Source organism: Hyperolius riggenbachi, chromosome 3, assembly GCF_040937935.1.
Source record: "Hyperolius riggenbachi isolate aHypRig1 chromosome 3, aHypRig1.pri, whole genome shotgun sequence".
Classification (NCBI taxonomy): Eukaryota; Metazoa; Chordata; class Amphibia; order Anura; family Hyperoliidae; genus Hyperolius; species Hyperolius riggenbachi.
The window spans coordinates 377,686,770-377,699,901 of NC_090648.1; the positions used below are offsets into that span (position 1 = coordinate 377,686,770).

At 46.5% G+C, this 13,132-nt stretch overlaps 1 protein-coding gene across 3 annotated transcripts in view; it reads left to right on the forward strand.

The window, feature by feature from the left end:
- The window catches only part of CECR2 (CECR2 histone acetyl-lysine reader), a 136,718-nt gene that overhangs the window by 83,411 nt on the left and 40,175 nt on the right, over positions 1 to 13,132 (forward strand). For all 3 annotated transcript variants that reach the window (XM_068277263.1, XM_068277262.1, XM_068277261.1), the window contains exons 12-16: positions 568 to 659; positions 2,025 to 2,151; positions 5,355 to 5,716; positions 9,206 to 9,331; positions 10,337 to 11,900. In XM_068277263.1, the coding sequence (XP_068133364.1) occupies positions 568 to 659; positions 2,025 to 2,151; positions 5,355 to 5,716; positions 9,206 to 9,331; positions 10,337 to 11,900 (2,271 nt within the window). The remainder of the gene's footprint in view (positions 1 to 567; positions 660 to 2,024; positions 2,152 to 5,354; positions 5,717 to 9,205; positions 9,332 to 10,336; positions 11,901 to 13,132) is intronic.

Consider the following 13,132-nt stretch of genomic DNA (forward strand, 5'->3'; position numbering starts at 1 on the left):
GGGCTCCATGGAAGAAAACCCAGGAGAATTCCACTGTTGAAACAAGAAACCTACCATAAGAAACCTCTATGAACCCTGATTTGAATGCTATCAAACATCTGTGGAAAGAACTGACACACATAATGTCTTGAGAAGGTATCCCTCAAATCTGATACATCAGGAGCACTTTGCTCAGGAAGAGTGGGCCAGATTGCCTGTTGGCATGTGCAGAAGTGTCGGCCACCAGCTACTGACAGCTACTGGAATCCCCTGTGTGCAGTGAACACCTTTTATATGTTCCATTATTTTTGTTAGTGCCACTTTCATATGTATTGTGTGAAATACTTAATTCTAGAAGTAAATTGAGATAAAATACATATTACAAACTATGCCTGAATTGGGACTTGAATCTTGAAGAGTAGATTGCAAAAGAAAGGTATGTTTAAATATTAACTGGATAAAACTGATCTGTTGAGAATTTGAATGAAGCTTGTACTGATTAGTTTTATGGGTTTTGTTTTGTTATTTTATGTCATAAGTGGCAATCCATATCTTGTATTAATGGTAGTTGTTTCTGTTCTTCATCAGTTCTGGATGCTGTCAAGGCTCATAAGGACTCCTGGCCTTTCTTGGAGCCAGTGGATGAATCTTACGCTCCAAACTACTATGACATCATCACGGTACACTTAACGGCATAATTTCTCCTTAAAGCTCACCTGAACTTTAAAGTTTGTATTTACCTAGGGCTTCTTCCAGCTTCTCAGTGTTGGCTCCCTCTGCATCCTCTGGTCTTCCTCCATTGCCCCACTGTCAGATCTGAAATATCTGTGACTGGAACTCCAGGCACGCCTACTGTGCATGCACGGTCCCGTCTGTGGAGTACATTTAAAATCGGCGCCGGTAGACTTGGGCGCAGGATACAGCGCTATATGGCTGATCCTGCTTCTGCACAAGTCCGGGCCGATTTAATTACTATTCCCCCTCCAGGCCGCCATGGATAGTGAGGGAATGAAATAATTCGGCTTCCAGCGATTGCTGGAGGCTGAATTATTGTGTTTTTAAGCAACCTCGGCTCAGTCTTCTGACGGAGCCGACGTTACTCACTGAGCGCCGCTATAGACTGATTCCCATTACAGTCTATGGCGGCGCTGGCTGTGCCCAAATCTAGCAGCGCTGAAAAGCACTGCTCCGCGTCTGTGTGCCAAAGCATTGGTGGTTGTTTGGTTCTTAAAAGAATGAACCACACATGCAGAATGCTCCCGGAGACATGAGAGTGATCAAGGAGGCGTGCAGACAGGACTGCGTATGAACTATAGGCACGACTGGCATTCCAGTCACAGATAATTCAGAGCTGGAAGAGGTAGAACAGAGGATGCAGAGGGAGACCTGCCACACTTCAGGGGGCTGGAAGAAGCCCCAGGTAATAAAAATAGCCTGCCCCCCTCACAATACTGGAAAGAAGTTCCAGTACCTCCCTCTGCAGTCTGTCAGGTCCCTGGCTGTGGTTCTGATCCACTCCAGTGTGCTGCTGCCCCCTCTGAAAGATCCACAAGTCGCACTCCCATAGTGTGTCTTTACAGTCTTTACAAACTGCACACGCGCAGAACGCTCCCGGTCACGGAATCGCCATCAAGGAGATGCACGGCTGGGTTTGCACAAGGGTGGCTTGCGGAACTTTTGGTAAGTAGCAACGGCACACTGAACCACCACAAGGGGTCTGATAAACTGGGGAGGGATGGAGGAAGCCCCATGGAAGTTAAACTGAACTTCTTTCCTTTCACCTCAGATATCCTTTAAAATGCACATTTTTTTTTTTATGAGCAGCACGTAATCTGTCCTAGTCGAGATACAGATAGATAGATATACCCCCCAAGACATCCAAGCATTTTTTTTTTAAAGGAAATAAATATGGCAGCCTCCATATCCCTCTCGCTTCAGTTGTCCTTTAAATAAAAAAAAGATGCACGCGAGGGTGCCGTTACTTGTAGTTCCACTTTAGTTTTTCAGGTCTTAGCGATTGTCCTAACTGCCCTTTTCAATCTTAGAGCCCAATGGACCTTTCTAGGGTGGAGCAGAGATTATCGTCTGGCTATTACCTCACAAAGGATCAATTTGTTGGCGACCTGAAACTCATTTTTAAGAACTGCGTCAAGTACAATGGGCTGGACAGCGGTGAGTAGTAGAAGTCAACTCTAGAATGGTTGTTCACTGTTGTGCACTGGCAATTGTAATATTTCTAGATCAGAAGATCATTACCTATAAGAAGCTGCGCTGTTTTGCCTGTAGTTTAGTACAGATCAGCCGAATCTGTGATTTTGCACTCCTTTTAGAAAGATTCTAGCTAGTACCCTGTAAGAGCATATTTTATGCAGGGCAGGCAGTGTGCCTCTCATTTTGCAGGGCAGGCAGTGTGCCTCTCATTTTGCAGGGCAGGCAGTGTGCCTCTCATTTTGCAGGGCAGGCAGTGTGCCTCTCATTTTGCAGGGCAGGCAGTGTGCCTCTCATTTTGCAGGGCAGGCAGTGTGCCTCTTTTTGCAGGGCAGGCAGTGTGCCTCTTTTGCAGGGCAGGCAGTGTGCCTCTTTTTGCAGGGCAGGCAGTGTGCCTCTTTTTGCAGGGCAGGCAGTGTGCCTCTTTTTGCAGGGCAGGCAGTGTGCCTCTTTTTGCAGGGCAGGCAGTGTGCCTCTTTTTGCAGGGCAGGCAGTGTGCCTCTTTTTGCAGGGCAGGCAGTGTGCCTCTTTTTGCAGGGCAGGCAGTGTGCCTCTTTTTGCAGGGCAGGCAGTGTGCCTCTTTTTGCAGGGCAGGCAGTGTGCCTCTTTTTGCAGGGCAGGCAGTGTGCCTCTCTTTGCAGGGCAGGCAGTGTGCCTCTCTTTGCAGGGCAGGCAGTGTGCCTCTCTTTGCAGGGCAGGCAGTGTGCCTCTCTTTGCAGGGCAGGCAGTGTGCCTCTCTTTGCAGGGCAGGCAGTGTGCCTCTCTTTGCAGGGCAGGCAGTGTGCCTCTCTTTGCAGGGCAGGCAGTGTGCCTCTCTTTGCAGGGCAGGCAGTGTGCCTCTCTTTGCAGGGCAGGCAGTGTGCCTCTCTTTGCAGGGCAGGCAGTGTGCCTCTCTTTGCAGGGCAGGCAGTGTGCCTCTCTTTGCAGGGCAGGCAGTGTGCCTCTCTTTGCAGGGCAGGCAGTGTGCCTCTCTTTGCAGGGCAGGCAGTGTGCCTCTCTTTGCAGGGCAGGCAGTGTGCCTCTCTTTGCAGGGCAGGCAGTGTGCCTCTCTTTGCAGGGCAGGCAGTGTGCCTCTCTTTGCAGGGCAGGCAGTGTGCCTCTCTTTGCAGGGCAGGCAGTGTGCCTCTCTTTGCAGGGCAGGCAGTGTGCCTCTCTTTGCAGGGCAGGCAGTGTGCCTCTCTTTGCAGGGCAGGCAGTGTGCCTCTCTTTGCAGGGCAGGCAGTGTGCCTCTCTTTGCAGGGCAGGCAGTGTGCCTCTCTTTGCAGGGCAGGCAGTGTGCCTCTCTTTGCAGGGCAGGCAGTGTGCCTCTCTTTGCAGGGCAGGCAGTGTGCCTCTCTTTGCAGGGCAGGCAGTGTGCCTCTCTTTGCAGGGCAGGCAGTGTGCCTCTCTTTGCAGGGCAGGCAGTGTGCCTCTCTTTGCAGGGCAGGCAGTGTGCCTCTCTTTGCAGGGCAGGCAGTGTGCCTCTCTTTGCAGGGCAGGCAGTGTGCCTCTCTTTGCAGGGCAGGCAGTGTGCCTCTCTTTGCAGGGCAGGCAGTGTGCCTCTCTTTGCAGGGCAGGCAGTGTGCCTCTCTTTGCAGGGCAGGCAGTGTGCCTCTCTTTGCAGGGCAGGCAGTGTGCCTCTCTTTGCAGGGCAGGCAGTGTGCCTCTCTTTGCAGGGCAGGCAGTGTGCCTCTCTTTGCAGGGCAGGCAGTGTGCCTCTCTTTGCAGGGCAGGCAGTGTGCCTCTCTTTGCAGGGCAGGCAGTGTGCCTCTCTTTGCAGGGCAGGCAGTGTGCCTCTCTTTGCAGGGCAGGCAGTGTGCCTCTCTTTGCAGGGCAGGCAGTGTGCCTCTCTTTGCAGGGCAGGCAGTGTGCCTCTCTTTGCAGGGCAGGCAGTGTGCCTCTCTTTGCAGGGCAGGCAGTGTGCCTCTCTTTGCAGGGCAGGCAGTGTGCCTCTCTTTGCAGGGCAGGCAGTGTGCCTCTCTTTGCAGGGCAGGCAGTGTGCCTCTCTTTGCAGGGCAGGCAGTGTGCCTCTCTTTGCAGGGCAGGCAGTGTGCCTCTCTTTGCAGGGCAGGCAGTGTGCCTCTCTTTGCAGGGCAGGCAGTGTGCCTCTCATTTTGCAGGGCAGGCAGTGTGCCTCTCATTTTGCAGGGCAGGCAGTGTGCCTCTCTTTGCAGGGCAGGCAGTGTGCCTCTCATTTTGCAGGGCAGGCAGTGTGCCTTGTTAAGGAAAGGTGGGGGGAAAAGGCTGTGCATCCCTAAACACATGCTGCAATTGAATGGTTAATCGCACAGGCATACACCGCCTCTGCCAGACTGAAAAATGCATGCCCTGCATCCAAGACAAGTGCTAACATTTATTAAACTGGGAGGTACTTTAGCTTCCAATATGGTTTGCATGCAAAGTATATTATACTAGACAATTGCGCCACGGTGAGGCAGACCTCCGGGCAAGTGCTCCCAGCCCCTCCTGCTGAGTTTCTTGTTTGCATGATACGTAGTAGCAGATTTGCATATGATTTGCATCTGAATTGAATGCGAAGTGTGTAGAAAGTCTATATAGCTGCTACACACTGAGCTGGTGGTCATTTCAGATGCAGCCTTAGTGGTATGCGCTGGCGTTCCCCTTACCAGGCAGTGTGCCTTGTTAGGCACTGATGAGGAATTCCTACAGAGTTTGCAGCATTGTATACAGGTGGTCTGGAGGTTTTTTGTTGTTTGTTTTGTCTTTTACTTTAAAATGTAGAGTTTCTGAGGTGTGGTGCTCATTTGCTCCAAATGTGGAAGTAAAATAGCCCACATTTACAAAATAAATAATGCAGTTTTTGTGGACCTCAAAATACTGGTTTTGTTGCCTGTGTGCCTATTTCCAAAACTACTTTGTTGGAAGCTCTTTTACTCCACCTATCTGGCCGCTCCAGGGTTGGTGAGCTCAGGTAAAGTTAGCTCACCCTCATCTTTGTGGTAGGGAAGTATATGTAAAAGTAAATCTTTCATAACTCTATATTTTGGTGTCTGAGACCAATACATCCTGAGATGTCAGCAGCACTTTTCTAACTTGTCGGATCTCATTAAATCATTTACGTGTAATAATAGACAATTATGTTTCACCCTGGCCGTACTTCGTACAGGCTTATTTCTGTGACTGGAAATGTTGTTCAGTGTTTTGATGAAGTCATGTGGATATTACAGAGTACACACAGATGGCAGAGAACTTGGAGCAATGTTTCAGAAAAGCATTACTAAAACACCTTGCTGATGATGAAGGGGACTCTGATGCTGAGAGCTGGATCCGGACAGATGGCAGAGAGAAGACCTACAAGAGGCGGAGCCAAGGAAGGCCCCCCAAGGCGAGAGGCTGGAGAAAGACCAAGGTAGACAGTGGCCGGAAGAGACAAAGCTCAGAGAGCAGCCTGGTGCACCAGTCATCGCCCAGTGAGGATGGGGAGGAGCATCTACAACCACCCAGGGATAAGTCTTCCAAAGGACAGACATACCAACACCCCCTTCAATATGGAGGGGTTTCCAAGCAGTCCTTCCCCCTGGGTGACATGGTAAGAGGGGCATTATTAATGCATTTAGTTTATAATGAATACATTTTAGGATTGTAGCTAATAATCTTTTGAATGTGTACGGGCATCTATGTGTGCAGCATCTTGCAAAGATTTTATCTGATGGGGAGTGCAGCTCCATAGAATAGACTGTGTGTACGGTATGGCTCTCATACTACATGGAATGGGGTAAAATTGGTCTGTGATCTTGCCTTTTCCAAAAACTTTTATCTCAAGTGTGTATGTAACATTAGGCGTACTCACCGACAACAAGTTAAATAATCGTATTCAATGCCAAGCTGCTGCAGCTAAAGCTAATAACATTTTGGGATGCATTAAAAGGGAAATAAAAACTCGAGATGCTAGCATAATATTGCCCATGCTGTTAAAAAGGCCACATTTGGAATATGGAATTCAGTTCTGGGCACCACACTACAGGAAAGATATTGCAGTTTTAGAGCAGGTGCAGAGAAGAGCAACAAAATTGATACGTGGGATGGAAGGTCTCACTTACCAAGAAAGGTTAGATAAACTGGGTTTATTTAGTTTAAAGAAAAGACTCCTCAGAGGGGATCTAATTAACATGTATAAATACATCAGAGGGCAATATAAAAGCTTGGCAGATGAGCTTTTTGTCCCTAGGCCTTCACAAAGGACTAGAGGACATGATCTGCGCATGGAGGATAAACGTTTTAGCCATTTATTTAGGAAAGGGTCCTTTACAGTAAGGGCTGGAACCCACAGGAGCGCTTTTGGCAGCACTGCGATACGCTAGCAGTTTGCCAAAACGCTGTGCTAATGTTAATGGATGGGGCAACTTCCACAGGAGCGTTTGCGTTTCTCAGAAACGCAAACGCAGGACCTGCAGCATTTTGGGAGCGCTAGCGCTTCAATGTAAAGTATTGAAACGCTAGTGGAAACGCTCAGCAAAACCTAAACTGAGCGGTTCTGCTAGCGTTTTGCGGTGCAGCGCAATGTAACAAAATGAAAAATTATTCACACGACCAATCAGGATAAAACCGCAAACCGCAAAACGCTACGCACCCGCTGGGCAAAAAAATACAATGTTGCAAAACGCGACCGCAAACGCGCATGAATCCGCTTGCAAACCGCTGTTACAAATTGCTAGCGGTTGCGTTTAGCGTTTGCGGTTTGCAGTGGGTTCCAGGCCTAAGAGTGATTAAGATGTGGAATGCATTGTCACAGAAAGTAGTTATGGAAAATTCTAGATCTGCGTTTAAAGGGGGTTTAGATGCTTTCCTTGCGTTGAAAGACATCAATGGCTATAATTATTAGATATTGTCCAGTAGTGTTGATCCAGGGATTTTATCTGATTGCCATCTGGAGTTGGGAAGGCATTTTTTCCCTTTTGGGGTTAATTGGACCATGCCTTGGAAGGGTTTTTCGCCTTCCTCTGGATCTACAGGGATATGCGAGGGAGTGGGCTGGTGTTGTACTTTTTCTATTTGAACTCGATGGACGCATGTCTCTTTTTTTCAACCCAAATAACTATGCAACTATCACAAAACACACGGGATTCCCTATTGCCGACAATCAGCTGATCTCACTTGGCTGCTGGCCAAGATTGCTAATTTGGCCTCAAGTGTAATCTTACACTGAGAGGAATATCATACCTGAAAGAGGGTATGGCAGTGTATTTTTTTTTTTTTTTTTCCTTTTTGGTAGCATATCTGTTTTACTTTTTTTATTGTGATAAACCATGATACATGAGTACTTTATATTAACAGCAGATTAAATATCACGCACAAGGGTTTCTTTTTCTTGGAGATACACCTCCTGCATTGACTAGTAAAGCATTGTAAGCAAAAAAAAAAGTCTCCATTAACTGCCTATAGTAAACAAGGCATTAACAAGTATACTGAGATGGCAGCCAATTCCAACCTGTTCTTTATGACCATTTTACTGCAGGGCACTAAAAATGAAGGCTTCACAAATCAAGTTCTAAACAAATTTTCAGATGTGACCTCATTCCCGGCGTTAAAAAAAAAAAAAAAAAAAAGTGGGAGTCGAACACCGCTCCCCTACACCCTTCAGCAATATCACCTACCTCTAATACCCTTACCTACCTAACTCCTTTTTAAAGAGGAGCTGTTAGGTATAGGGTCTCAGAGAAAAAAAAAACACATCAGTAGATATATACAGGCTGTGCTTACATAACATCTGCATTGCACTGCCCACGTTTTTATTTCAGTGATTTTTGTATAGTATATAAAGAGATTTATGTTCCTGACAGTTCCCATCTTTGACTGTGTCTGAAGGCAATCGTGATGCAATTTCCAATTAACTGCTGTCTCCAATCTCTCTTCCCCACCTGCCATCCTTTGCCAACCTGCTTTCAGTGAACACTTGTCCATCTAAAGCTTCTCCCCCATTCACACAACTAAGGCCTGGAACCCACTACAAAACGCTATCGCTAATCGCAATTGCTAGCAGTTTGTAAGCGATTTAATGAGCGATATTGGTAGAGTTTTTAAAGTGTCAGCCTTTTGCCAGCGATTGTGTAGCGATTAGCGTTTTTTAATTCTGATTGGTCCTTTCAATTAATTCTAACTTCTTTACAGTGTGCAGTAATGTAAAAACACTAGCAAAATCGCTCTGTGTAGGTTTTGATGAGCGATTATGCCAGCATTTATATACTTTACATTGCAGAAATGCTAATCGCTAAACACTAAAAATGCTGCATGTCCTGCGTTTGCGATTTTGGTAATCGCAATTGCTCCAGCGGAATTTATCCGTTAAACAGTGGAATCCATTAACATTAGCTGAGCGTTAAGGGAAATTGCTAGCGGTTTGAATCGCTCCCTAAACGCTCACAAAATTGCTCTAGTGGGTTCTAGTCCTAAGTATGTGATTGTCTGGTTTGTCCCCTACATTATCAGTGACTGAGGGGTTCTTGTCCACCACAGAACTCCTGCCCCTTTGTCGACTTGCTGATTCCTTCACCCACCGAACACTTTCATTCCAACGCAGAAGATTTGGGCGCAGCCGCCGCCACCATAGGCCGTAATAGGAATTACGGCTATAGCGGCACACAGTGAGTAACTTCAGCGCCGTCGAGAAGACGAAGCTAAAGTTACTTATAAAACACCTTATTTGGCCTCCAGCAATTGCTGGAAGCCGAATTATTTCATTCCCCACCATTCATGGCGGCCTGGAGGGGGAATCGTATTTAACGTCGCCGGGAACTTGTGCAGGAGCAGGATAAGCCATAACGGCTGTATCCTGCGCCCAAGTCTCTGTCACTGCTGTCTGCAGATTCCTTACCATGCACTCATGGTACCAGTCTGAAGCCCCCTCCCCCAAATCTCCAAGTAACAGACTGGTGCTCCACCCCCATTGACTAACTATTACCTTCCCAATGACTCCTAACCTGCCATCATCAGTAGCACGTTGCTAGATGTAAATGATAATCACCAATGGGTTTTCCGCCCCATGCCCTGAGTTTCTAACTTATCCTTTGTCTTTTTATAGCTGTCCTTACCTGGAATGCATGCTTCCCTTCGGGGCGCTGACCCTGGCCTGGCATGTGGACCTGTGAGACTTTCAGAACCTCATCCTGGCAATCCCTTTCAGCTGGTAAAGAATTACAGCATGCAGGTACTGCATATACAGTGCTGGCATAACTAGACAGTTATCAAAACCAGTGTAAGGGGGCGTCCACACATCAAATTTTGATTGGCTAGTTTTACCACCTAAATGCAGTATGACCGCATACTTACACAATCTGTTCATAATATTCGATATCTGTTGGCCCTCATTCTACATGGAAGTGGTAAAATGTGTGTGTACCCTTAAGCCTGGTACACACTTTTAATTATGATTGGCCAATCACTAATTTTACCACCTCCATGTAGTATGAGGCTTTACCTACACAACCTGTTTATAGTATTCAATATCTGTTGACCCTATTACTACATGGAGGTGGTAAAATTGGTAAGTGATTTGCCAATCATAATTGAAAGCATGTACCAGGCTTTATATAACGTGCCATAAGTCATCAAGAATAATTTTCTGTGCACCTCCTCCACTTTTGCATTGGTGATCTTTGCATTTGGGTTGACAAATCTGCTTCAATGTCTATTAAAAATCTCCTGCAGTTTAAGAAGAAACAGTTTGCCTTTTTCTGGGGCTTGTCTCTTTCACAGGCAAAGCTAACAATCCACAATCCCTTCATGTTACTACAACTCCAAAGGCCTCCTTACTGGAATAGGCTTTCGGTGTATATTCAGGACCACACTAGCCACTGCAGAGTGTAATGTGAGGTAAAAGTAGACCCACCCAGAAGCAACGGTGACATAACCTCTGAGGATTAGGGATGCTGGAGTTCCACAGCTCAGTGCAGGGACCTCTGACATTAAACTGTGAAATGGCAATATACATGTGGTGGCTTCTGCCTGGTACAGGATATAAACAGGATATAAACAATATAAACTGATGATGCACATTATTTTAGCTGAGGTATAATCTCCATATTTCTATTGTACCTTTGTACATACAGTTTGAAGTGTGTTGTCAGCATTTTTGTCATTATTTTTCTTGGCAGCAAGGAAAGTTGCTTTGCCTGATAAAATATATTAATAATTTTATGTTCTGTCCTTTCAGTCTGTACCAGGAACCTCAGACGTGTCCGGTGGAAAAGGGTTAGACTTCAGGCCTTCTCAAGACCAAATCAATACTTCAGAGACCTCATACCCCTTGAGGAAACCTGCTCATGAGGATAGGAAGCCACCTCATGTTCCCTATACTGCAGACTATGCTCTTCAGATTAAACCAGATGGAAAAGCCTCTTCTTCTGCCACCTCATACACTTTGTATAGACATGGATCACCTCCTCCATGGAATGGAAACGGACAGCAAATCCACTCCTCTGGCGTTGGGCCTCATTTGACCCACCCAGCTGAGACCCGTTTTACGAGACCCAGATCCAATGCGAATGGACAATATTTGTTCAGTGGTTCTGGAGATTCTATGATGGACAGTCCAGAGATGGTGGAGATGCAGAGGCTCACATCATTCATCTGTCCACCTAAGGCAAACTACACATCCCAGCCCGTAACTGCATCATATCCTTCCCAGCCCAAATCTACAATACACCCTACCCAAACAGAAACGACATCCTACCCTTCTGAACCGGCATCCTCATCATATTCATCACAACAGCCGTCAACTCCGTACAAAACCCAACCAACACCCCCACCTCCACCAACCCCATCCAGAACATTCTCGACTTCACCAACTCAACCATCACATTCAGTCAAAACAGCCTCTTCATCCTGCCCACCTCATCCACAGTCTACCCCTTTTTCAAGCCAAACAGCTGCAGTGTACCCAACCAAACCAGAACCCTCACCACCATCTCACCTGCCTCCTACTTTGAGCCAAGCACATCCTTCACCATTCTCCACCAAGTCGGCATCCGTTCTACAACCCTCTCGGCAAGCTTCAGATCCATACTCATCCCAGCCAGTGCCTTACGCAGACCAACCAGTATCTAGCCCCTACTTGTGTCAGCCAGCACCCTCTCCACAGCCATCTCAGCCCTTGTCTACCCCATGCCAAATTCAACCAGGACCTCCATCAAGCCCTTCCCATTTGCCATGTTCCCCAAAGCCCTCTCAGCCACCAACTACCCCATACCCAACCCAACCTTTGTCAGTGCCTTCTCCAGCCAACCGGACTTCTCCACCACATCAATTGCAGCCTCAGTCTTTCCCTGACCAACCAATACCCCAGCCTGGGTCATCCCAGTTACAATGTACCCCATACCCAACCTCACCAACACCTCCACCAAATCAGCCTTACTGTGTGCCCTGTCCAACCCAATCTATGCTTACACCAAGCTCAAACCAAACCGGATTGTTATCTTCACCATCTGAGCAACAGTCTACCCCATGCCCTACCCAGGTGCCACTTAACTACATCCTACCCCAGTCATCGCTCAGTCCTTGCCCACCTTTGTCAGTAACCTCACCCCAGCCAGAGCCATTCTCCTGCTCATCCCAGCCATTACCTAATGCTTTCCCCACACCACCATCCCTTACTCCTTGCCCATCTCAGGAAGGACTTGCTCCATATCAACCTGGCAATAAGCCAAGCCTAATCAACAAGCCAGATGTCGGCTCCGTACCTGCAATACCTTCAGATCAAGACTTGTCAAATGATAAAGGTATACTGAGGCACCGATATCTCAAATGCTTTCAAAACATTTATTGGAATTTGATGACCTGTATTAATCATTAGTGTTTTGATGACAAATGTTTTAGGTGGTTTTATGTTTCTACATGAGTACAGTTTTCAGTACATTCAGACAGACCGCTTGGCTTTTTGGTATCTTTGAAAGAACATGCTCAAACGTTCCCTAATTGAGAAGCAGACTTTTTTTTTTTTTTTCACCTCCTTTTTATTGTGGATCATCTTCAGCATTAAAATCCAAGTTGTTTCTCCGCATCCCCACAACAGAACGATTGTCATGTCCCCCAGAAATGCCCTAAATAGGTTCTGCAATTGCAAAATTTTCTTTCCTGGAAGAGGCAGAGCTGTGCGCAGTAGCTCTGCCTCTTCTCCAGTCGAGCTTCGCCTCTTCTCCAGTTGAGCTCCGCCTCTTCCTGCCCACAACTCTGCTTCTTCTAGGCAGCAAAATCTGCAACCTGGAAAGTCATGAATTCTATTTAGGGAATTTTTGGGGAAATACTACTTCTGCTGTGTGGATGCGGCAAAACAACTTTGATTTTAATGCTGAAGATGGCTGCACAATAAAGAGGTAAAAAAAAAAATCAGCTTCAACACTCTTTGTAATCAATGCTTATTTGGAAAACTTTTGTCAGCAGTTGTAGGCTGAAGTCTTCCTTATATGCCAAGATTTACAGATCTACAGTATATTGTAGATCTTCTGCAGCTCATCACGTAATCTGACGTTTAGATATTTCCAGAGGTGTTTGGCTCAAATATAGGCTCTGGCTAGTCCTCACAATGACATTCTCTAAGTACAGGTAGTCCCCGGTTAACAAACGAGATAGGGACTGTATGTTCGTTGTTAACCTGAATCTGTTCTTAAGTCGGAACATTGTGCCATCTCTGTCCTCTGTGCCTCCAGTGTCCCCCTCTGTCACTTCTGCCCTCTGGACCTGTTAGACAAGTTTAAAAGCCAATTTTACTTAGATTTATTTTTTATTGATTTTTCTCCAAAACTACCAGTCCAATTCGAATTTTTGTTCCCATGGAAACACAGAATACATGCCGTTCGTAGCTGTGGGTCGTTCGTAAGTCGGGGACTACCTGTAGTCAAATGCTTAGTACTCTGGAATTGGTGCACTTGTTTTTATTTTTCACGCTAATTAGTCTAATTTCCTGCTGATAAAGAACTAACCTTCAATAGGCATAGTGTGCGTAGAACAATAA